The sequence below is a fragment of the Phodopus roborovskii genome, unplaced genomic scaffold (genome assembly GCF_943737965.1).
Source record: "Phodopus roborovskii unplaced genomic scaffold, PHOROB, whole genome shotgun sequence".
Classification (NCBI taxonomy): domain Eukaryota; kingdom Metazoa; phylum Chordata; class Mammalia; order Rodentia; family Cricetidae; genus Phodopus; species Phodopus roborovskii.
The window spans coordinates 4143604-4168245 of NW_026125059.1; the positions used below are offsets into that span (position 1 = coordinate 4143604).

General features: G+C 50.9%; 1 protein-coding gene across 2 annotated transcripts; it reads right to left on the bottom strand.

The window, feature by feature from the left end:
* Positions 1–2862: 2862 nt before the first annotated feature.
* Positions 2863–24071, bottom strand: Edn3 (endothelin 3). Of its 2 annotated transcripts, none has more exons than XM_051185196.1 (5): positions 23617–24071; positions 22842–23130; positions 5299–5475; positions 4399–4473; positions 2863–3023 (listed from the first exon to the last, which is right to left on the bottom strand). In XM_051185196.1, the coding sequence occupies exons 1-4, from the start codon at positions 23666–23668 to the stop codon at positions 4413–4415; spliced, it is 579 nt and encodes a 192-aa protein (XP_051041153.1). In that variant the 5' UTR covers positions 23669–24071; the 3' UTR covers positions 2863–3023; positions 4399–4412. The 2 variants fall into 2 exon arrangements, with proteins under 2 accessions (XP_051041153.1, XP_051041162.1); XM_051185205.1 differs by having other exon boundaries at positions 4410–4473; positions 23617–24070.
* Positions 24072–24642: the final 571 nt, after the last annotated feature.

Consider the following 24642-nt stretch of genomic DNA (forward strand, 5'->3'; position numbering starts at 1 on the left):
TAAACTCACGGATGTGCCTCTACATGCCTATGAACACACGGGATGTGCACACACACACACACACACACACACACACACACACACACACATGAATGTGCTCATTTAAAGGGGAGGTGGAAGGGGGTGCCTTGTTGTGTGTGTGTGTGGGGAGTTAAAGACCTAAAGCTTTGATTGGACATCATGAGAAAATTGAACTAGGCAGCATAAGAACTACATCCAATTTGGAAACAAGGGACCAGGAGCTACAGTTGTGTGAGATGAATCCTGCTCAGAAGCTTGTAGCCAGACCTGCTGCCCAGACTCAAGGCCAGCGGCGCAGGCCTTCAGAAGAGTGCCAACTGGTTTAGCTCTCTGCCGGTGGCCATCTTGAAATCCTTCACCCTCATGAACTGGGGCTCTGTGGTTTCTGCGGCCAGACCCGCTCCACCTTCTTATGAATGGTTCCTCTGCCACTCTTCCCAGATATCAGAAAAGCCTGGCTATTTAGGACCAGGCTGTCCCCTCCCAGGAAGCCCCCAGACCATCTGGCCCATCTGCTCTTGTGCCCTGCAGCCTCTCCAGGGGCGGAAGGATGCCAGGTCCCATCAGCACCCCTCAGGGACACCACGGTCCCTGCTGTGTACTACTGCACATCCTGCTGAATAAATTAGTGCTCAGCCCTCTCAATTCATCAGAGTCAAAACTCTCTAAAATGAGTTTAATTAAAACAAGAGGCTCTTGGGTTTTCTCAGATTAGATAGCGATCGGCCCACTGTGAACACTGGGTTTCTTGGTGTGGATGTGGGGCGGGGGACTCCGTGTCTTTGTCTTGGTCCAGTTCTCTCCATCTGATGGTCTCTAAGAGTACTGGCTGTGTTCAAAAGTGGGGTAGAGAGACAGGGAAGAGAGTCCTTGCACCCAGAGTCCTCTTAGAAAGTTTATTAGCACGGATCATACAAAGCGATAGCTTTTATAACGGCATTTGCGTCCAGGCACTTTAACAATATTCTTCCCTCTGGCCTCCCATGCCGTCCCCCACTCTTTTTGTTAAACAGCCTCATATTTTTTTCCTTTTATGTCCTAAGTGGTCTTGCTATTGCAATCACTTCTGGAGATAGATCTCAGATGCTGAGAGCATCAGGCCTGAGAGCGTCTCCCTGCGGAGGTACAGTGTACTGAGGGAAGTGTGGGGTGTCAGGGGAAAGTGTGGAGCGATGGCGGAAAGGTTGCGGTGCCGGGGGAAGGTGTAGGGCGTGTGGAGAAGCTGTGAGGTGTCAAGGGAAGGACAGGGGTGCCAGGGAAGACGCCAACTTCCTCCAAACCTTCTTCCCAGATGCCTTGGTGTTTATATCCCAGTACCCCACCCCCATCTCACTGTATATGTTCCCAAACTCTGGCTCCCTCCTGCCCTCTCCAGAGGCCTATGGAGAGTGGCTATGTAACTGTGTATACAAGGAAAAGCCCACAAACCAGAGCAAGCTTTCAGGGTTTTTTATTATGCGTTTGACATGTCTTCTGAGTGTTTTCACAGTGAGAGGATTTGTCTTTGTGATACAGTCTGGCCACTGTGCCACACGCTCTAGCTTGAAGGAATATGAGTTCAAATCCTGAACACAATTTAAAATCTGTCTGTCTGTCTGTCTGCAGTGTCTTCTCTGTTAATAGAGCCCATAAAGGAGTCTAGTAGAAAACAGTTCCCCAATAAATAATGACTTCTTGAAACTGTACAACCCCCTAGCCAACCATCACTCTTACCATCCCCCGCCCAATAGTCAGGCGTTCACACCTGTGATAACTTAGGAGGCGCTCCTATGAAGTTCAACATCTGGTTAAGACCCCACTTCACACACCAGCTAAAGTATCTCCACATGGTGCCCTTGGCACACGCCCAAAGACAGGTTCTCATTGCTGTGGGGGCTGCTGGGGAGGCGGGCAGACTCCCCAGCTGGGCCAGCATAACCGAATTTACATGGAAACTCACAGTCTGCCCCCCAACACACACACACATACACACACTCACTCACCATGAACACAGCAGATGGAGTTCAGCTAAAAGATTTTGAACCATCAGGAGTTACAATTCCCAGTTGTTGGCAATTATATAGATAAACAGGAATTTACATAATATACAAAGGGTTTGTGCTTTCAGCTTATTTTGAAGCCACTCCCTAAAGATGCACATTTATTCATGAAAGCAGATACCCAGCCTAGTGGCCTTGGGCTGGAATCTGGCCAGGCGCGGGAACTCTGACACCCACCGAGGCCTTCTGCTGAACCCACAGCTCTTTGCTGAGTTCCCCAGAGTTAAAACCACCAAGAATGGGATTCGGCTTTTTTTTTTTTTTTTTTTGTCTTACGGATGTCAAGGTTTCTTGTCTTCCTTTTCTTCCTGTGTTTAGATCTGGTCTTCTAATGAGTACCAAGCCCAGCTGGATGTTTCTAAGTCCTATGAACTGAAGATTCACAGACTATAGCATAGCTAGGACCCAGGACTCAGGCAGACAGACGCCTTGCAGCCTTGAACTGGCACAGGCCTGGCAGGCTGCAGAAGCAGGGCTGCTCCTGACACATGGTGTCCTGCATCTTCTGCGAGATGGAGGAGTGTTTACTTCTGTAAAGACCCAGCCCGGTGTCCACTTACTCTCCAAGAGGAGTCATGTCAAAAGCCAGTAAGTCTCTTTCTGACTTAACATACCTCCCAAACAGTTTCCTTGTGAAACTGGAGCCTCAGGCATCTGGCCCCCAGGGCACATCTGGGATCATTTTTCCCATTAGGGAAGCTGGGGTCCTTTGGACTTGGACATTTTTGGGGTGGGGTATACAGGCAAGTGGAGGCTGTCTGGATGGGTCTTTCTTTCTCCCCCCCCAGGCCAATTCTCCCCCTGTCCCCAAAGAGGAAATCTGAACTGAGTAAGCACAATAGCTCCTTCCTGAAAGGCAGGTTGGCAGGCAGGCAGAGCGAGGGTGAAGTCTGCGGTGGGAAGCAGGAAGCATTGGTAGCGGTCTGTTATGGCCAGCAGGCTTTTTCTGTCCTTGACTTCACCCTATTTCAAGGAAAGAGGACAAAAGACAAAAAGAAGGATGTCATGACAGCGAGCCAGCTCTTTCAACGTGAAGAGATGATTTCTGGCCTCACTTCTAGCTGTCTCCTGCCTGGAAGTTTCCCTTACTGGTGCCCCGTGATTTCAGAGGGCTCTCGAGTCCAAAGGTGTGAGAAGAGTAATTGCAGCAGGTGTGACCACCCCACCGAGAGGCCTTCAGCTGGTTCACTCTTTGGCGAGACCCTGGCCATTACTAACTCACGTCTTACAGGGAAGCAGGGAGGGAGGGGAACTCGCTGAATTAGAAGGTTCCGGAAAAGCTACCTTGATGGGCTTCCATCTCAAGCTGGTGAGATGGCCCCTATCTACCCAGTCACAAACCACAGAACTTTCTACCCTGTTTCCTTTGCTTTCCTCAGTTTATCTTGTATGTATGTGTCTCCTTGTCTGCTGCCGCCATCGTCTCGAATAGAGAGGACCCAGAACGGAGCAGGTGCCTAACAGATCTTGGCCGAATGAATGCATGAGTAAATTAACAAATGATACAATGCACAGATGGCTTTAATCACGCCGTGCTCTCACTAACAGGAGTCCGGTTAGGGGTAGAAAAAGGAAGAAAGAGAGGAGAGGAGGCTGAGTGGGGACCAGCTGGGGTCTGGCACACGCTCTCTGAGGACCTGCAGGATCCTCGGCCTCTCCACTCCCTTCCATTTTCTCTAGACTACTGGAAACCATCTCATGGGTTTGGGAAACTTTAATCTTCCCTTGATCATTCCCTGTAGGAACTGAAGCCCCCTCCAGGCTACTATGCGAATATAAATTACCATCGCATTGCACATGTGCAGCTGAACCGTTATTAGTAATGATTTCTGATTGATAGAGTGTCCAGTAAGCCCAGCTTGGTTTCGGGAAGCCCTCAGTATTGCTCATACCAAAAATTAACTAAAAAAAAAAAAAATCAAACCAATATGCACACAATGCACACACACACACACACACACACACACACACTAACAAAATGGGCTGGAAGTGGTGGGGCAGGGGTTCACTACCCATGTGCTCACGCACTTCTACTGAGGACAGATGATTTATCAGGGACCACTTGGTTACAGAAGCAGAAGCCAGGGAGGGTTGACTGTGTTAGCCCAGAGAGCTGTGAGCCGAGCTGGATGTCACCACCCTGGGACACCGTGCGGGTGGCTCCAAAAACACAGAGGGTTTATTTAAGACCGGAGAGGTGACAGTAACCATATACAACAGAGCTGACAGACCAGAAGGCGCCAGTGTCTATTGGTGGGGACCCTTGTGAGTTCCACGGGCCACTTATTGAGACCAGATGCTGCCTCTCCACCTGCCCTGTGCCCCTGAATGAACGTACCCCATCTTCACCTCTCATGTGGGCCTCTGGTCTCCCCTCTCTTCTGCAGCCGGCCTTCCTGCTCCCCGGGAATCACTGTGGGGACACAGCAGTTTGCAGGAATTAGCATTTCCATGTGGCTGGTTTCGGGGAGACTTCCTCATCCCACTGTAGGACCAAAGGCTCAGTGGGTGGACATCGGAGTGCCACACCCCTTGGTTCTGCACTGGAGCCACAAAAGCCCAGTTGGGAGGGCAGAGGTGCAGCAAACACCGGGTTTCCCGGTGGCAGAGCCCAGTCCTGAGCACACAGCACCTGCTTTGCTCTGGGTCACCCAACTCAGAGACATCACTAAGCTCACAAAGGAGGCCACGAGTCCCATCCACAACACCATGCAGCCCTTCCTCCAGGCTGGTGATGGGCAACTCTGCCTGCCTGGCTTGATGAATCTCTGCTTTCCGCTATCTAGGGAACAGTGGTCCAGGTGGCCGCCTCCAGGCAAGTACGGTGGCTTCTCACCCAAAATGGATCTATGTGCTTCTCTGTGCAGCTGAGAGGACCACGCAGTCTCAAACTGAGAGAGGAGATCCAGGGGCCACAAAGAAACCAAATGGGTACCCCAGGTCAAGTGGTTCTTTCTGAGAGGTGGCGAGACTATAAACTCCTGATTGCTCTTGGCAAAGAAACTAAAAATTCTCATGGAGATGGGTGAGGTCTTTACTCTTTCAATGCTTCCGACTCACCTGGGTTTGTCTACAGAGCTACCGGCTGCAGAAGCTGTGGCCTCTGTTCTTCTGAAAGGCAAGGGCCGTTGAGGACCTGGCCAAGCCACTCTTCACCACAATGGTGAGTCCCTGGGTTTAGCTTTGCCCATCAGTGACTTGTACCTAGAGATGAGTGGGACTAGAAGGTGTGTCCTACCTGTTGACATCTGTGGCGTGTGCACAGAAGTGTTCACAGGCTTTGTCATCAGTCCCCATACAAGCACAGCGCAAGCGTGTCCGTGGAGAAGGCTGGGAGTTTTCTGGAAATGGCCCCGAGGACCTCTTCCCCCGAAGGCTTCCTCTGAAGTTGGACAGTCCATAGGGCACAATCTGTCTGCAGAGCATGGAGAAACATGAGGGGAACCTGTTCAGACACTGCAGGGCAAAGCGCCCTACTACAGCATGCTAGCTGGGGACTGTCTGCAATGAGCCTGGCATCCAAATGGTCTGCAGAGACGGAAAGGCACACAGGAGGTGACTGCCCAAGGAACCACACATAGCTGCCACAAGCCTATGCACTCAGGGGCACCGCCGTGCACCACGGTTCATGAAGCCAGGCTACCAGCCCCTTGGGGTACACTGTTGGGCTTTCCTCTTCTCCACATCAAACCACACAGCCTCCTCCTGCAGAGCAGGTCCTAAGACCTTTAGCCCATCCCCAGCCTGTCTCAGTTAAAATTCCTTTCAATCATGAGGACCTGAGTTAAACTCAAACACAAAGAAGTGTGGTGTGTTGACATGTACTTATCCCAGTGCTAGAGAGTCAGGACATGAGGATCCTGGGGATCGGTAGCTATCTAGTCTAACTGTTAAGGCCAGTAGAAGAGCCTGTGTCCCTCAGTAAGGTTCTTGAGAGTGACATCTGAGGCTGACATTGGTCTCCTCATGCATACACACACACACACACACACACACACACACACACACCACTGAACTTTCCTGTCAGAGACCTGTCTTTCATTTACCTAATTCTCCTGACATGGAAATCTGACTTGACCCATGTCATGTGCTGGTCCTTGTCTGGGGCCTGACTTGGTGTAAGGCCTTCCATATCTGAGGCTGTCCTTGGCAACTTTAGTGCCAACTGAACTACAGAGCAGACCTCACAGCTGGCACTGGGAAAAATGGGGTAGATGCAATTACAGTTATTAGAGACCCACCCTCGCCCCCCGGATTCAGCTTCCTCCAAGAGACAAACACCAGCGGGTATCCTCAGTGCTCTCCGGGAGCTGTCGCCAGCACCTCAGTGGGGCGGCTGAGAAAGGAATTCATTCAGCATGGGAAGGTCTTATTGTGCAGCAAAAACTGTCTGAAATGATGGACCATTTCTGGTTATGGTAGGGATTGAGAGGAGTTCATCTAGAGCAATAAGTGTTTAAGTCTGGTTTTAAGAGCAAGCACAGCCCAACCATGGCTCATTCTCCAAAGAGGAAAGACTTATAGAGTTGAGTGAGAAGTTAAAACCACATGCTTAATTCATTAATGTAACTGAACATGATCTGGGGGACAAATTACTAAGAGCTTGAGGAAACTTCTGGGGCCAAGGGACCTTTTCCAGTAAGTCCGGACCGTCTTGTTCATCCTTGCTTCTTTGAGTCCCACAGAGTATCACCAATTATCTACCTCAAAGGGTGGCCTCGAATCCTCTCTGTGTTTTCAAAATAAAATCAAATTGAATTTCTTTTCCTTAGAAGCGCAAGGCTATGAAGTGTTTGGGGGGTTGTTGAGAGTCAGGCAGGGTGGCCTGTGGGGACCAGATGCTCGAAAGTCAGCCGTTTCCCTTGCTGGCTTGGAGACCTAAGAGTATCCACCCACCCCATGCCCCATCTTTCTTTTGCCCCAACTTCTTCCTACCAAGTACCCCAAGGGGCAGCAGAGCGAGGTTCCCTGCCAACCCAGGTAGGCCCATCTGCTGAGCAAAGTGGAAGGGAGAAGGCAGGTCCTATTGGGACCTTGGTCTTTTCTCGGGACCAGGAGGTGGAGCGAGGGGAGGATAATGCAGCCTTTGTTGTGGGTCCAGATTTGGCTGCAGGTATAGTTTCCAGTACCAGGGTTACAGTAAATCTCCAAGTGTTGACGTGAAAGCTAGTCCTCTGTTTCTTGGTGGAAATTACACATGAGGAACAGCGATGAACTCATGTCTCCATCAACATCAAGGTCTGCAATTTCCTCAGCTGGCCATACATCGGTGGGTGTACAGCCACTAGGCTGAAGCAAAATGCTCTGTCCAATGGGTTTTAAAAGTAAGGAAATAAGACGGCTGGGTGTTTGTTAATAGAGCTGTGTTAGCACCTCCCCAGCAGCCTCAAGAAACACCATGTACAAACGCCCCCGACAGCTTCAAAGGGTGTTTACAGAGCTGAGCCCCCTTCCTAGCGGATGGAAAGCTCTTAGGAGCTCCTTGGCATGTCCTGCTACAGTGAACATGTACAGGGTTTGGAGCAAGAGTTCAACATGGACTCCAGGTCCTGGAGACCGACTCCAGGTCTAATATATTAAAAGGTCATTGGCTATTTTGGTAAGAGTCCTGTCCCTCACCCTGGAAAAGTGACATTCATGATAACCTCAGAGCATCAGGCTTGCATTAGGGACCCAGGTATTCCTTGGAGTTCTCTGATGAAACATGGTGACCAAAACAATGCTTGGCAACTTCTCCTCCACCCTGCTTCATCCCACACCGAGGCAGCCCCTCCATTCCCATGTTATATCCCAAAATCTATGTGCTCACACCCTACAAGCACCTATGCTACCAGTTGAGGAATACATGCCTGGGCCCATTCGTGTCCTTAAGTGTCAGATTCTAGAAAATAGTTACACAAGCATGCTGTAGAAGGGCCACAGGCTTGGGGACACTCAGGTAGGAGGATCCCAGGACCCAGAATGCCAGGAACGCTGTCAAGGAAAGGTGCCTTTTAGTTTCAGGGTCTCCTTGCAATGGATGGGAGATGCATGGGCAAAGGAGGGCCAGCAGGGGGCCTCTAAATCAGATCCAGCTCAGGGTGTTTCCTGCCCAGGTCTGACTGGGGAATACCTCTCCTCAAGAGCAAGTAGCAGAGCTGGGCATGAGGGCTCACACCTGTACCCCAGCACTCAGGAGGTGGGGATGGGCAGACAGTCAAGGCTAATCTTGATTATATGACAAGTTTGAGGCCAGCTTGGGCTATAAGACTGTCTGAAAAAAATCACAGTCAACAGAGAAGAGTGGAGAGCTGGTCTTTCACTGCCTCTGAAGCAGCCATGGACTCAATGCAAAGCAGAATAAGAACTGGGGCAGGAGGACCACTTCCAGTTAGACTTTAGCCTCAACTACAGACTAGAGTGAGCTACAGAATGAGATCTTGTCTCGAGAAAACAACAGCCACAATAAAACATGGAAGGAAGGAAGGGAATAAGGAAGGAGAGAGGGAGGGAGAGAGGGAGGGAGGGAGGAGTGGAAGAGAGGGAGGGAGGAACAGAGGAAGGGTAGGAGAGATGGAGGGAGGGAGAGAGGGAAGGAAGGAAAAAAAATCATTGATTGAGGATTTGGTTGCTAATTGTGCGGTAATCCCAGCTTGACAAGACCAGATTCTTTGCAGCTTAATGGAGCTCAGTCACTACAAAGGAACTTCATGGGCTCTTAAGTATTCTCCATGGAGCTACGGTTATTTTAAGTGTGAATTATAGATGCACCCATGCCTACAAGAATTCACATGCCACTGGGAGATGAAAATTGATACAAGAGAACCACCAAGCCTGTATGTTCAAGCACAGAAGTGGTACAGAGTGCAGAGATTACCTAGTGATTTCATCATTAAGTTGTAAAGCGTTTACATGACCGGCACTCCACCCTCTCAGTATACAAAAGACTGTCAGGCATTTGCTGGAATGAGATGCTCCATGAGAAAACACTTAGCAAAGAGTTAGCAATGGATGAAAATTAGACCCTTTGATTATTTAATTGGTTTGAGAAGTTGTGTTTCATCAGTAGAAAAATTCCACTCATCAGGCCTGCTGTGCTTGTGATGTGTGACTAAGCAATAAAGGAACCAGAAAACCACAGCAAGGCCATTCCCTGCCCTCCCTCACTCTGGCAGGCAGGCCACACACCACCCACCGCCCACCTCGTAAGAGTCATTTGTGTCACTGCCCTTTGTCACAATCCCCTGAATGAGCAACATGAAATACTTAATGGTAGAACCTTGAAAATGGAATTAAATTGGCTGAGAACCTTGGACCAGTATACTCAACCCAACTGTGACAGCCTACAGTTGAGCAGTAAGGTTTGATAATACAATTCCTCGTAGAGACAGGCAGCCCTTCCATCTGTTGATGTCAGTTACACCACAGAGGCCCACACAAGAGAAGCAGATGAAGGGATGGATAAACAAAACATTCTCCATCATACCTACATATGCAGTGTCTAGTGCTCCGTGTGTTTGTGTAATAAATTATCTCTCAACTTATGTACTGAGAACACTCATTATTTAATCAGCGATGAAGATGCCAGGATCTTATTTATCACAGTGTCTTTATTTTTCAAGTTTCCCCAAATGTCATATATAAATGTTACTAAATATTAAACTCCCAAATCGCCCGCATTCAGGCTTCATCTGCAGTCCCACATCGAACACCCTTCATTTATCTTGCGTTGAGAAGTCTTCCAACAAGGAAAATGACTTTAGGAAGAAAACCAAGACAAAACAAGAAAGACTTCCTGGTCCTGGGGCTTTCCCCCCTAGAGAAACGAGTGTGTTCCATCTTTCTAACTGTGAAGTTGGCCGTGTGCACAGCGTGTAGAGGGTGGGTACAGATGTGACAAGGGGTCAGCTGGGAATCAGCAGATGGTATCACCTGCTGAGTTTGATTAAACTGAAAGAAAAATCGCTTCTCATCCCCCGCTGAATGGCATTTAGCGATCCTTGCTGGAGAGGGGTCTGGACAACCAAGGTAGAAAAGACGGGAGGCCCTGTGCACGAAGCCATGTTCAGGTTAGCGGGCCGGCTTCCACCGCCCAAATGTTTGTCGTTCAGCTTCTCTCCCTGGCTGCAAGAAAGTACCCCACTCAACCCCAGGCTTCAGACGCTTGCAGTGGTCCTGTGCCTGCCACTCTCTGCTCACTGTTGCAGCTATCGCCATAGTGAGCATCTTCGTTTACAGCTCCCGAGCTAGTGGCTTCTCTCAAAATGCGAAGCCAGCCAGGCAGGGGAAAACACTATCAAAGTTAGTACCTATTATTTTTTATATAAATATAGTTGTTGGTTTAAGTTAGAAAGAAGGAAGGAAGGAAAGAAGGAAGGAAGGAAGGAAGGAAGGAAGGAAGGAAGGAAGGAAGGAAACTCAAGTTCCGGTTGAATGTCTCCCCAACAGTAGTGAATGTTTATTGTCCCCTCAGAACATGTGTCAAGTTCACGATCCTGTTCATGCTTTCCCTTCTGAAGCAGGTGGACAAGGACAAGAGGGTATCCCAGCATGCAGTTCACAGGGCTTTGGGAGCATGCAGGCAAAGAGAGGGGAAACAATTGGTTCCCACTAGCTGGTGGGTGGTCGGGGGCAGCAGCCTTACCTAACACAGCCTCCCACCTCCCAGGCTCCAGACCCTCCCAGGCTGTCTAGCTGTGGCTCGGCTTCAGATTCTACTAAGGCCTTCCTTAGATGGAACCACTGGGCCATCATTTTAAACCTTTGGGCAAGTAAGATGGTATCTGCCATGTTGTTTGCTAGCTTTGAGACATTAGCCAGCTAGAACTGGGTTCTCTTCAGTGTGACAAATGTACAAGTGCCAGGAAGCAACTCTCTTCCTGTCAATAAACATCTATTAGATGCCCGCTGTGTACAAATTCATGGGATGGGGCAAAACAATCTTGGAGATAGGAGCTTCACGACCAACGATGAAAAGTAGGGGCTTCTCCATCCAGAGCCTGAGGCCCATATCAGAGGTTCCTGTCTCCTTGAATCCAGTTTCCCGTGTTCCTTTGGGGACTCATCCCTCCACCTCCCTGCCTCAGTTTCCCGAGCCCTTCCTTCCTCAGATGAGCCACCCAGTCTCTCTCTTCCAAAATTCCTAATGATGGAGCACAAAGTCCAAAGGCGCTGTGGGGCTGCTCCAACCCAAGTGGCTCCCTCCTGCCGTAGCCATCGGTTGCCCCTCTGGGCCTCATCCTTGCTCTCTGTGCTGTTTATCTCTTCAGATCTGAGAGTGCCTCCTTCCAAGAAATCCCTTCCGTACATCTTGTCTAAACAAGGTATCTCTTGCTTGCTACCACAAACTCCCACTAAGCCTGGGCCCTATACTTAGGAGGTGGCAACCACATTTTCAGGTATGACGGGAAGGCCTCTGTGTCTCCAAGCAGAGATGGTTTTCACTGCACAGGTATACTAAAGACTTAGCACAAAGCGAACAAACTGAGCTGGCTGGAGTCCTTTCCTTCCATCTGTGCCCATGGTGGAATGGCACGCCATGTACCACCCTTGAGCAGGTAGAAGCAAGCACACTACTGGCCTCCATCCCTTTGCTCAGAGCCCAGCTCCAGACAATTGGTGGAGCCAGTCGGGAGCCATGGCTTTTACTCACCCTCCTCCTTGCTCAGTTACCATGCACTTAGGAAAGTCTGTTACAGTCCAGGCCTTAAGCCAGTCAACCCACAGAGTGGCCTTCCAACCTCCAAGGATGAAATGGTACAGAAAGCCTACATCCCGCATGCCTTAAGCCAGTCAACCCACAGAGTGGCCTTCCAACCTCCAAGGATGAAATGGTACAGAAAGCCTACATCCCGCATGCCCTCAACCCCCAAGCAGGAAACACACGTGGACAGTTGCTGCCTGCATAGGACCTCACCCGTATCATGTGTTTGATAAGCACGGGAGCAGAGAACTGAGCCTCACCGCCCCCGGAAGAGCTAAAGACTGGAGGATTTAGAGCTATGGGACACCCAGGGTCTCATGCTGTGATTGATGGGTGACTTTTAAGACATTTCCAAACAATGGTTACCACTACTGAGCACTGACCTCTCCCCCCTCACCCCCATCATCAGTTCCAAGACTGACAGCCATATCTTCTTCCAAAGGCATGGTATCCTTGGGGACTAGCAGAACTTTGTCCAGCTGAGTCACTGACCATGTCTGCCTTGCCACCTGGTCATCTGGCTTGTGCCCTTCTTCAACACTAACACAATGTCTCAGTATCAAGTATCTGCTACCTGAGGAAGGTGATGTCTGCTCTCTGTCTGCTAAATGTATAGGTTCCTGACTGGCTGAGTGGGTTTCTACTGTTTTGGTCTTCATCCACCCATTTTGGAAGTTATGCTTAATCTCCCCTCCCCATACTTTGAATTGGACCTAGGGCTTCATGCAACTAGACAAACACTCTATCCCACCCCTTCCCTCGGTGGCTTTCCCTTTCCTTCTCCCGTTTGCACTAAGTTGCCTACTCTGGCCTTCATCTCATTCTCTCGCCTTTAATTTCCAATCCTCTCATCCCTGCTCCCCGAGAAACCGAGGTTACTGTCAAGCAACACCAAGCTGTGAAAATTAATCTTAATTGTCAACTTTATTGGATTACAAAACCCTAGGGGGTTAGTGGTCAGAAGGGCTCTGACCTAATCAAAGGATTAAGCCCTGGCTGGAGTCATGGCGTGATGGCATCCCTGAGAGTTGATACATATTATTAGAAGTATGTCACTGGGGGAGGGGGAGAGGGAGGGGAAGGGGAAGGGACAGGGTAATCACAGCAGTCAGGAAAGCAGAGGCAGGTAGATCTCCTAGATCAAGGTCAGCCTGGTCTACAGAGTAAGTTACAGGACAGCCAGATCTACACATAGAAGCCCTGTCTCAAAACAAACAAACAAGAAAAAAAAAAAAAATGGGTGGGGGGAGGAAAAGGAGGAGGAAGGTCACTGCAGAGAGGTGTGTCCCTTCCCATGAACAAAACAAGTCCCCCCCCCCTTGTGGTGGTGACGTTGGCAAGAGCCACTTTTGGAAGGAAAGGTTTGTTGGGTTCACAGTTTGGGGACACAGCCTATCATTAGCAGGGAGGGCTCTGCATCAGGAGCAGGTGGCAGCTAGCACACCACACCCACAGGTGGGAGGCAGGGGGAGGTGGACCACTGGAGTCAGCTCCCTCTTCCTTTTCATGTCCAGTCCAGGACCCCAGCCCACCCGTGGGACAGTGATGCTGACATGTAGGGAACATCCACCACTTCAGTGAACCAGATCTGCAAACTCCCAGGGACATGCTAGAACTTTCTCAACTAGACTGGCTGGTCTAGACCATCGAGTTGACGGTATGGATCACTGCCCCCTCTGAAGTTGTTTTAGACGGTTGCTATGGTGGCAGTAAGGCGAACCATTGACAAGAGGGGTCTCCCTGGGAGAAGTGTGGTCTTCAGATCACTCCAAGTAGAGGCTCTCCACCTCAGAAACCTCTGTGCCCACACATACCATACCTATGGCTACACAGAGGAGCAAAGCATGAAGAACCAGAGGTGACCCTCAGTAGGGAGGCCCCAGGCTCTAGCTTGATCTGATGACTCTCTGAGATCTTGAGTGAGTTTCTGCCCTGCTGGAGGACCTGAGAAGTGGCAAGTTGTTTGGCTACTTAGAAAAGCCCACGCAGCTCCCAATCCCACCTGGATCTTTTCGGGATGCCTGCCACCTCGCCAGTATCATCAGTGACCAGCCCCATCTCCAGAGAAAGCCCTAGAACACGACTCCAGCAAAACCACAACTCAGCATCATCCCCCTGCTCCACCCTGAGAGGTTCCCAGGATCTTGCCAACCATATTTAGAAAGTTTTTGCCCAACTGGGCCTTAGAAAAACAAACAAGCAAAACGCAAAGCCACAGAAACCATCAGCTCCCAGCTCACTGGGACACAGAAGCAATTTTCCCTTCTTCACACAGGGGGGTCGGCGGGACAGAGGTGATAGAAACATGCTTTGGGGTGTTATGAGGCAGCTCAGGGGTTAATGTAGAAAATGAGTCTCCTCCCCTGCACTGTACCACCAAAGGCATCAAAGGAGCAGGAGTTTCTCCAGCCCCTCTACCCCCATGACCCCAGCAAACTCCAAGTCAGATGTAGGCATGAGACCTGGCTTCATTGCAACTTTATGCAAAGCTGCAGACAGATGGGGCTCGAAATAGCTGCCAGACACGGAGCCAGGGGAGGCAAAACAGAGCAGTTTTGGAAGGAGGGGGGATCCCTGCGGAGGGGGCTTCAAAATGCTGATACGATTGAACCTCCCTTTCAATTACCCACAGGATGTGAGTGGAGCCCATATGGCTACTCTTCAGGAGAGTCCATGTCAGGACGAAAACATGACCAGGCTCACTCAATGCCCGTCACACTCATGACAAGGTCTTGTCTGTGGCCTGTCCTGATGCCATCTTGCAGGGCCAATAAACCAAACACTTCCCTCAAACTAAAATTAACTGGGTCCCTGTTAGAGAGACAGGCTTTATCCTCAAATGAGAAGTCAGGGAGGGGATTGGGGTGAGGTGGGGGTGGGCAGGCTCAAGGTCAGCATCACACCTGTTGGCTTTTTGCAGGTGTAGACTTTTGCACTCACTTTGATTTTATGAAGGGACTTTGCCTTCCTATGCTGAGGTTTTGGTTCCTCTGAAAGGCTCTATCTAGAAGCACCTTGCCCTGCAGACCTCATTCTGTCATACAAGAAACATGCAGAAATCTGATCTGTATTCTCAACCAGTTGCTTCTAACTTTCAGCAAAGCAATTTTACCTCCCCTATCCATCATAGGCCATTTGTCCCTCTGGCCACCCCTGCCTCTGGGCCTTTCCAACAGACTAGGAAACAAATCTGTTTCTGCTTTTTAACTTACTGGATCAGGATACAGGGTTCTGAAAGTGCCCCAATCATTGCTTTCTAGAGCCTTCTGCTAAGGCTGCTTCAGAAAGCCATAAAAGAAGGACAGGCAGAAAGCTGCCAAGTTCTACAAGAGCTCTTGCCTCTAAGACTCTGGGCCAGGGCGGGGGTAGATGCAGCAAGATAGTCCTGGCCTGTCAGTCTGTGCCCGGGAGACCTATGGATTGCTGAGAATTTAACCATCATCATCCACCACATCCAGCCATTATGAAGGTCACCTTTCCCTCTGAGCACAGTTGATGGCAAACCCATGCAGACATGTCAGGCACGTATGTGTTTCTCACTTTTAGTGCTGTTGTACTAACAGAGAACGGGAGTAGGTGGCTTCCTCATGTGGCTATGCAGGGTCTTCTGCAGTGTGGGACGGACCCTCTAACCGCTTCCTAGTGGACATGCAGAGATACCAAGGGTGCAGCTCAGGGCTGAGGGCTGGAATGTTGAAGTCAGGCGGGTTCCAGCCATGGCCACGGACCCTCCTTGAAGAAAGTATTGTTTACCTCCCAGCTTCCTTTGTTTTAAATTCTTGGAGGAATAAACCACACCAGAGATGTCAGGGACTAGAAAGGGCCTTCAGATTTAAGGCCAAGTTCCTAGCTGCAACGCCCTTTTCATCTAGCAGAAATCCAGACGCTCTCTTGGGGTCAGGTAGGGTCACAACCTCTTGCCAATCTTTCTTGCTTCGAATTAAGCTGCCCATGAGTTTCAGACGGGGTTCCGCGGCATTCCAGCGTGGTCCGACTTTGCTCCCAGGCATCTCTTGTCTCCCCCCCCCACCCCACCCCCGTCTCTAGGGCTTTAAGCTAGTGGGAACTTAAGGGAAAGGTTACCTTGAGTGGTGACCTTTGTGGCTTATTCTGAAATTGAATCCTGAGAGTCCCAAGTAAAGCATATTTCTGTCAAACGCTCTAAGAACTAAGTTACTCAAACTCAAACTGACGTGCAAGGTGTTAGCCTCCCAAGAAGGGGGTGAAACGGACTCAGGAGGAGCAAGCTCAGGAGTGGGGGCAACTGCGAGCAGCCGGAACCCTGACCTTAGCATCACCGCATCCAGCCAGCATCATAGTCTACACACCCTTCCTGAAAGCATACTGTGGGATTCCTTCTCAGCGGTTGGTCGGTGTGCACAATCGCCTCTGCATCACTTCTGGCCACTCCCCGACTCTTGTACCACTTCCTGGTCTGGGTCTGGAGTGAAATGGAGAATGAAATTCTCCACGCTGGGGCTGGTCAGCTACAAATCCCTTGTTCGAGAGTCCACTAGCCTCTCCAGGAAAGAAGGTAGGCCATGCCTTCCTTTCAACTCCCCGTGGGATTTAACAGTGAGACTCCAAACAGAGTCTTCACCCTGCCCTGAAATGGTAAGGTGCCATCTACTGTGCCAAGGGAGCACCAGGGACCTCAGGGAGCACCATGTCCAAGTCCCCAAGCCTTCTGAATATTTACCAAGAACAAAGAGAAGTAACAGGAAATAACAGAGGAGGGTGGAACGAAAATCCCTTTCCACCTGCAGCAACCTTTGGCCACAGGTGCCTTTATCGAGCTGCTTATCAGTCACTGGGACAGCCAGATACGCCTTCTGCCAAGATCCGGAAACCTTTATGCTAACTGGACACCAGTAGACTGTGAATGACACCTCCAGAAATGCTGCAGGTCAGACGGAGACAGAGGATAGATACTTACTGCGGGGTACTCCCGGCTAAGAGAGAGATCAAGGTTAGATGGTCCAAAAAGTCGACTTCCCTAACACTTGAGAAGGGACTTTCTAGCCATTGATGCCTTCAGAGCATGGGATAGAAACTAGAAACTAACAAGACAGTCAAGCCACTCTGTGGAGAGAGGCCTCTGTAGTAATGGAAGTTGCCCTGGATTGTGATGCCTACGTTTTCAAGACCTTGCATGTGGCCAGCTCAAAGCGCTGTGCCAACAAGTCCCCGGATGTTTGTGTCTGTCGTCTTCACACAATCTTCACTCCCCTACTGGCACACAGGGGACTGAGGCCCACAGGGGGACATCTTCAAAGAGGAATACCCATTGAGTTGATAGAACTGTTTAATGACAGGTGGGTCTGCTTCTCCTGGTTGCAGAAATGCACACGAGGGAGCCTGGGGTTCCTTTCTGTCTAAATGCCATGAGTCTGTCACCCAAAGCGCATGAGAATCTAGGCAACAAGGAGGGATGGGTGTAAGCAAATCTACACTTGTCTACACATACATCTAGTGATAGTATCAGGCAAAGGGGGTCACATCAGGGCAAGGACTTAAAGCGTGAAAGTGCACGAAGCAAGAGTCAGAGAAAAAAGAAAACCCCACCCAGACGTCGGAGCCCATGGGACCACACCTGTCTATGCCAGCATCTCTGTCACCAGGCTTAATCTCCCAGTTTGGCAGGCATGCATAGTAGCATCTCTGACGGCCCACTCAGGGCTCTTGAAGGCTAAAGGGAGTCACGTTCTACTCATCAAGTCAACACTCTGCTTCCATCACAACATGTGATGGACCAGCAATTTGTGCCTTTGCTTGTGGATTTCTTCCTATCTATAAAAATAATCCTGCAAAGGGGCAAATGTGTTATTCCAAAGGGGCATGTATACGGGTCAATGTCACTACTGCAAAGGACAGAAGCAGCCAGAGATGAGAGGTCTCAGAGCCCAACCCACTGCCATGGAGATATGGCATCCATAACAGTGTTTCTGGGAATGGAGACACAGCCCACGCATGAAGTCCTGGGTTCAGATCCCCTGCACCTACATTACAAGCTGGACATGGTGGTGTCTGTAATCCCAGCATTGAGAAGATGAAGGCAGGGCATCCCTGGAATTTGCTGGGTAGACAATCTACTTTAATCAGTGAGCCCCAAGCCCCAGTGAGAGATCCTGTCTCAAAAATGAATGTGGAGAATTACTGACAACTACATATGACGTTGACCTCTGACCTCTACCTCTATGACAATGTAGCCATGCACATATGAACACACAGATACGCACACACACGCACATGCGCATGCGCGCACACACACACACACACACACATGTCAAATGCATAGATGAAGGGCTTAGCTACAACACAGAAGGGAGGCCTGTCCTGGGAAAGGTGAACAGAGGAAGGGCAGATTCAGAAGCCACACAACTGAACTGAGTGTCCCTAGAACTCCAGATGACTCAAACTCCTACAAACTATGGAGATACACACTTACACAGACCACAAACAGAGTTGTGCAACTCTCACAAAGTGATGTGTGACCAATCCACATTGCCATTGTTATCAGGACCAGTCAGTCATCCATACATGTTCCCAACACCACGACAGCCACAAAGACTGTCCTTTCTGTCTCAAATGAATGTACCCCCAGGACTGATCCCCAGAACAAGGGGAATTTATCGGGATCCCCAAATCCCCTGGTTGTCTCTAGTCTGCAGGAAACCATGGCCCTGACCCACAGGTTCCATTGGGACCGTCTAACAGTTGGGCAGCTTCTGTTAGAAACTTGCTAAAATGCCTTTCCTGAATAACACAGACAGCGAAAGCAGGGCTTACACTTTTCTGTGGTAGAGGACTTTAAGATGCAAGTTCAAATGTTGTGTTAATTATTATTATCAGTCTACTCTTTTCTTCTTTGGGGAAGGAATGAACACAAAACAAATGTCATTCCTGCAGGATTAAGTCAGTGTAGCATGCTTTGGCAAAGGCTGGGCAGCAGGCTGCACACACATCCTTAGGAGATGTCAGTTGGAGTTACTCAGGGAGGCCCGCTTGGTCACTGCCCCACAGCTGGACCAGGATCTTCACCCTACAGAGGGGAAGCAGAGAGCCCAAGGCACTTCCTTCTATACGGAGAAGCAAGCCAGGTCAGAACTCAGGGGCAGAGCTCTGGCTGCTGGATCTGCCCTGCAAGCGAGGGAGAGAGAACCAGAGAGCAGGAGATCCGAGTTCCCAGTCTTTCCGCCATACCAGTCACGATTCCCGCTGTCTTGCCCTGCTCTTTCCATAAATACATTCCTGCTTGTCAGCCATGTGGCTCCGGTTTTTGTTTGGGAAACATGGTAGCCATCACAGCATCACAGTGCCTCTCTGGGATGTCCCTAAGGGATTAACAGATGGCAGGTCCCCCCACCCACTGGGGAAGCACACATTGGGCTCTTTTCTGGGTGTCCTGACTGCTCTGTTGCTATTTACAGGACTGGTTTCCAGTCAGCTACCCACCTCAGAAGGAACTACCTCCGTGAGGCATGTTAGATCCAATGTCCCAAGAGGGTTAATTTTGTTTCAATGCCCAGTTGTTTAGTGAACCACCCATCTAGAAGCCACTGTGAGGGTCTTTTTCAGATGCCATTACCACTTACACAGCGCCCTCTGAGCAAAGCAGATTGCCTTCCACAACCTAGATAGGCTTCATCTAGCCAGTTGGCAGTCTTAAGAGTCAAGAGTGAGGTTCCTTAACAGAGATGGAATTATTGGTCCTGGGCTCCCTTTGGTCTCAAGTCTGTGTCTCTGTCTCTCACTGGCATTTGCAGCCATTGGCAGCCTTCAGCTGTGATCGCGTAAGAGGCTCTACGAGGTTATACACTCACACCCTATTGCTTCTGCCTCTCTGGTGAAACCTGAGTGGTCCAACACTTGCCTTGAAGGTCGGATGTATGTATTTTAAGGACACGCTGTAAGCAGGGAAGCCCCAAGCAATCAAGTGTCTACACACATGACATCCCATGCATCACCTACCTACTCACTACCTTAGGTTTTTTAAAAATGTTCGGGACAAAATGGGATGGGTTTTCCATGGTTCGAATTGTGTTTCTGTCTTTGTTGGCAATGCTTGTAGCTTTTGTGGAAACGGGGTTCCTCACACGGCCAAGGCAAGTTTTAGGCAGATGCTACTGTACTGTCCGTTAGTTATATGATCTCAGATGCAACTGACAAAGGTAGAGCGTACGTCTTCTTTGGGGCTGTGGGTGTTTTTGGAGAACACAAGCAAAGTTGCAGGTGAGGCACTTGGAAAGACATGCTCCTCCACAGTGCAGTGAAGTGCAGGACCCTGACAAGGGTCACACACCCTGGACAGAGAGAACTCCTGGGAGACTGGAGCTGCAGTCAGTTAAGGTGGAGAAGAAAAGCAGGTTCTGGGTTTGACCAAGGCAGCCCACATTGATGGAGCACATAGAGCGTGCTGAGAGCTGCCAGAGAAGGCTGATTGGGCTTGGGTATGAGAAACATGGGCGAACCTCAGGGAGCTCAGCTCTTCTTGGGAGTATAAAGGTCCTTTGAGCAGAAACTAGCAGTCAGCTTCCCATGATGGTATGGAACGGGACTTGATGGTACCTTCCAACACTACTCCTGCAGAGTGCGGGGTGCAAAACCAAGCCTGCCCTCAACACGGTCTTTGAAAGGCCCTCACTAGTGTCCTTCAAAGACAAAGGCGGAGAGGGTGGACGTGATCCCCACATGACTGAATGGGCTGAAGAGGAACGCCATGAAGAAGAAGAAGAAACACCCAAAGTCCAAGTCCTTAGTTTAGGAACAAGGACAAGGGTTCTCCTCCAACCTGAGCAGCCAGTCACGGGGGCCAATGGCAACCAGATCCTGGTGGGGACACTTGGGGAATGAGGGAAGGACAGGGACAAGGGGCCACTGGAGAGGAGGCGCTGAGGCCGGGGAGTAGGTAGTAAGCCACACACCTCGCAGCACGCCAGGCAGTACCTTTGCAGGCTCTTCCATTGCTGTGGAGGCCACTGAGTTCTTTTTCTCTCATCGTAATCTTGTTCCAAGTATTTTAAAGATAGAAAATGGATCTACTTAATGGAAGGAAGGAGCAGAGGAAGGGAATGAAGAGTCTCTCTCTCTCTCTCTCTCTCTCTCTCTCTCTCTCTCTCACACACACACACACACACACAAAGAGAATAAGGCTGTTCAGGAACATCTCCCTGCTAAAATATTTATCTTATCTGAATTCAAAGTGTTCAAGTCTGGCAACTTTCATTTTTCTTTCCCACGAAGTTGAATGGGTGACCAGGACACTGAACCCCCACCCCCCTCCACTGGTTAGAATAAAACGAGGTGGGGGGGGGGGATGAAGAGATCAACCAGACACTCAGAGGAACTCCTCCAGGTGGCTGTCCTAGCAAGAGCAGATCTACAGCTTCCCTCCAAACCAACCCAGACAGCCCAAAACTCGAGCACAGGATCTCAAATATCTCTGGGTGTTTACAGAGCCTCTGGACTTGTCCCAGGGACTCACTTCCTGCCCAAGTGGTGCTCAGGGGTCTGGAGGACAGGCAGAGACCTAAGGTGTTTCCCAATTCCTCACTCCACCCTGTCTGTCCCATACAATTCAGCCCCTTCTTTCTCCTGTGCGATTCTAGCCGAGACCGGGACCCAAGGCTCTATTGACCGCCCCATGTCCCTGTTTCTGTGGTGCTCATTTGGTGGGATCATGATGGCAGATGATTAGGAGTCAAGGAGGACAATGGTCAGGGTGCTGGTGGCTTTAAGAAAGGAGGCTGAGGCTCTCGGAGGAGAAATCAACCCTGACTTCCCCATAGACATCTTTGTTACCCTCCCGTTGTAGGCGGTTTGTCCAAGGGCCTCATCAAGCACCGCAGGAAAGTCAATGATGCCCACTGGGGTCATCTACAAAGCTGGTGAGACCAGAGCAGCTCTTGGTTCAGTAAAGGACAGCAGCCATGATTATACAAACTCGGGGTCCACCTGCGCCCGGGACCCCTGCAGGAGTCCAGGTGGGTCGGCAGCAAAGCCAACTCTGTCTGCCACTCAAAGTGGGGAGGTTCCAGACCTATCCGGATGTGGTCAGAGATCTCGTCACCAGGTTCAAAAGACACAGGGGACCCCCTCTCCTGTGCACTTCATCATTGGGATACCTCGGTGGGTGAGTGACACCACGACCCAGACATCCCTGGGCGTAATGGGATTCAGCAGAAAGGAAACCGCAGAGGAGAACTATTAGTTGCCGTTCCAGACTGAGGGTTTGCGCTCAGCCATCTCCAAGCTCCCAGTCAGGCTCAAGTAGATGCCCGGGGGATGCGGAGAACAACCCAAGGAGACTGACTTTCAGCACCATCCGGACCAAGATTCAAGCAACCCAGAGACAAACCCTGGATATAGTGGCAGGAGCAAGGTCGAGCCATCTGCCTGCCTACAAGCTGTGTCTTAGTGCACAATGACCCCAGAAGTTGAGTGGGGGCCAAGTGGAAGACAAGACAGCCAGCCCCTCCCATAGCCCCCCCCAAGGTGCTCTTCACCAAAGGCTGCCCCCAGACTGATCGGCACCCTACCACTAGGCCCTTGTAAGAGATTTTGAGTCTGGGCAGAGGGGCCTCTGTGGCCATGACTGGGACTCTGGGGTCAGCCCCGGGGAATTGCAGTCATGTGAGGCTCATGTGTCACTCTTAGCATCCAAGATGGAATGGGAAGGAAGAAACCACTTCACAGGATGGATGCCATCCGGGTCTACCAAGCCCACCCTCCTGCTCTCCCCAGTACCCCAAGCTGCTTTCAGTGAATTCCAAGGAGGATTAAGAGCAAGGCACAGCCCATTGGGCCCAGGGCAGGATCTCAAGCTCTTCTCAGGCATCCAAAGCCCCTGCCCAGCTCCCTGCCCACCACATATCAAACCCAGGATTGAATTTCTCCAGGGCTAGGTCCTCAGGTCCTGGGGAAGGTGGGTCACCCCTGGCCTTAGATAGGACTTGTGGTGGCTGGAGATACATCAAGATCTGAACTCTGCATCAAGGCAGATTCAGGGGTATGACTGAGGTGGGTTGAGGTCCATGCAAAGAACCTGACACCTCAGGCCTGGCACAGAGCCACGCCCCCTACCCCTCAGGCCAACTCACTCAGGAGTGTTGATCCAGATGATGTCCAGGTGGCAGTAGTAGACACATTCCTTGTCCTTATAAGTGAAACACGTGCAGCGCCGAGGTCGGTGGTGTGCAGGGGCCCCTTGACCCTCCTGCTCCCCAGACCTGCCCGGTCCCCGTTTCTGCCCAGAACTTCTAGGATTTTCAGGCTGTGCAACTGTTGGGGCCACAGTCTCTTCACAGTCCCCCTCCGATCCAGCTTCAGGGGGTGCCTGGGACACACTGGTGCTGCCGGAGCCCCCAGGCTGGGGGCAAGGCACAAATCCTGCAGGAGGCAGATTGAAAGTACTGAAACAGAATTCTTGGCACCCACTTCCCCCGTGTCCCGCACCGGAATGAGAACCAACCAAACTTCTGCAATGTCTGGGGGCTGGTTGCATTTCCCCTGTAGTCTCCAAACTAAGCCAAATGCCTAGAAAAGTTTACAAAGCGCCGTGCAAACTCAGTAAAAACTTGCGAGCTATTTTCAGTCCGTGTGAAGTTTGAAAGCTATTTGCTCTTCACGGGTGAAAACTCGATTTTTGTACAGTTCCCGAAAAGGGCCCAAAGATTAGCCTTAATCTCCCAGGCTGAAACCCCCAGACTCAGTGGAAGTAATCATTGTGTCTTCAGGCCCCTCTGCCCGCCCCTGGGAGACTTCAGGGTGCAGAGCCAGGCTCGTTTAACTTTCCCGCAGCACAGATCCGCGCCTGGGTTCCTTTTGTGTGCACTCCCGCGTGGAGAGGCGCGCCGCCCCGCCCCTCCCGCTTACCTGCAGCGGAGGTCACTGTGAGCCCGAGAAGGAGCCACAGCCCAGGCTCCATGAACCCTGGTCAGGCGCGGGAGCACCGGGCCTGGAGGGTGGCCGCTTGTGATCTCGAAAGGACACTGGGATCGGGTACAGCTTTCGAGTCCTGCTGCTGCCTGAGCTTCACGTCCCGGCTAAGAGTTAGTTGGCTGCTGCGGTCACGAACTTTCAGAGCGCGCTGCCCATCCAGGCGCAGGGCTGGCTGTGGCTCCGGCTTTTCTGGCTCCTGCACCACCCCCTTCGCCTCCCCGCCCCTCCGAGGGGCTGGAGCTGCCGCGTCGGGCCTTTGAACCTGGGGCGCACGGGGGTCGCTTTCCAAGCGCAGCTGGAGCCGACCAGAGGCTCTTTTGCCCCAGGCGCACCCAGGGCCAGAGGGAGGCGGGGACGCTGTGCTCCCCGTGGGTGGGTGGGGTAGGGTGGGGGCCTCGAACAGCTGCAAGAAGGCCACCCTCTGCCCCTGTGCACCCTGGTCACTTACACTCAGATTCACACGTGCAACACCCTCCCCAGACCAAAGCAACCCTACCCCAGGAGAGTTCCAAGACCCGGGAAAGGGTCTATGGAAGGCTTGCTGCCTTCTGGTTTGTTTGAAATCAGTCTAAAGGAAAGCCTATTCGCCCATGGCTGACCCTTGCTGAGGCCTACTAGCCAAGGCTTTGGGTGTACTTTACACCTCTGATTCATGGGTGCTCCAGCCAGCTCCCTGTCTCTGGAAGTCCTGATGGCAGGTGAAGTGGGACCAGACCAAAGTCACAAAGATTCCATTCAGGGTGAGGTAGCGGTCCTGGGGAGTCCCATTTCCTCTCTGCTCCCTCGGTGAGGGGCAGGTGGCTCTCTCCAGAGGCAGTCTCACTCCTCAACTGCCCACAGCTAGTCTCGCTTCTCAGGGCACCGTGGTGGTGGTTTTAATAGGTCTGCAGATCTCTGACTTCATAAAAGGTGGATTTCAAAGTCACCCCTGCCTCCTCCCCCTCCCCAATATTCCTAATG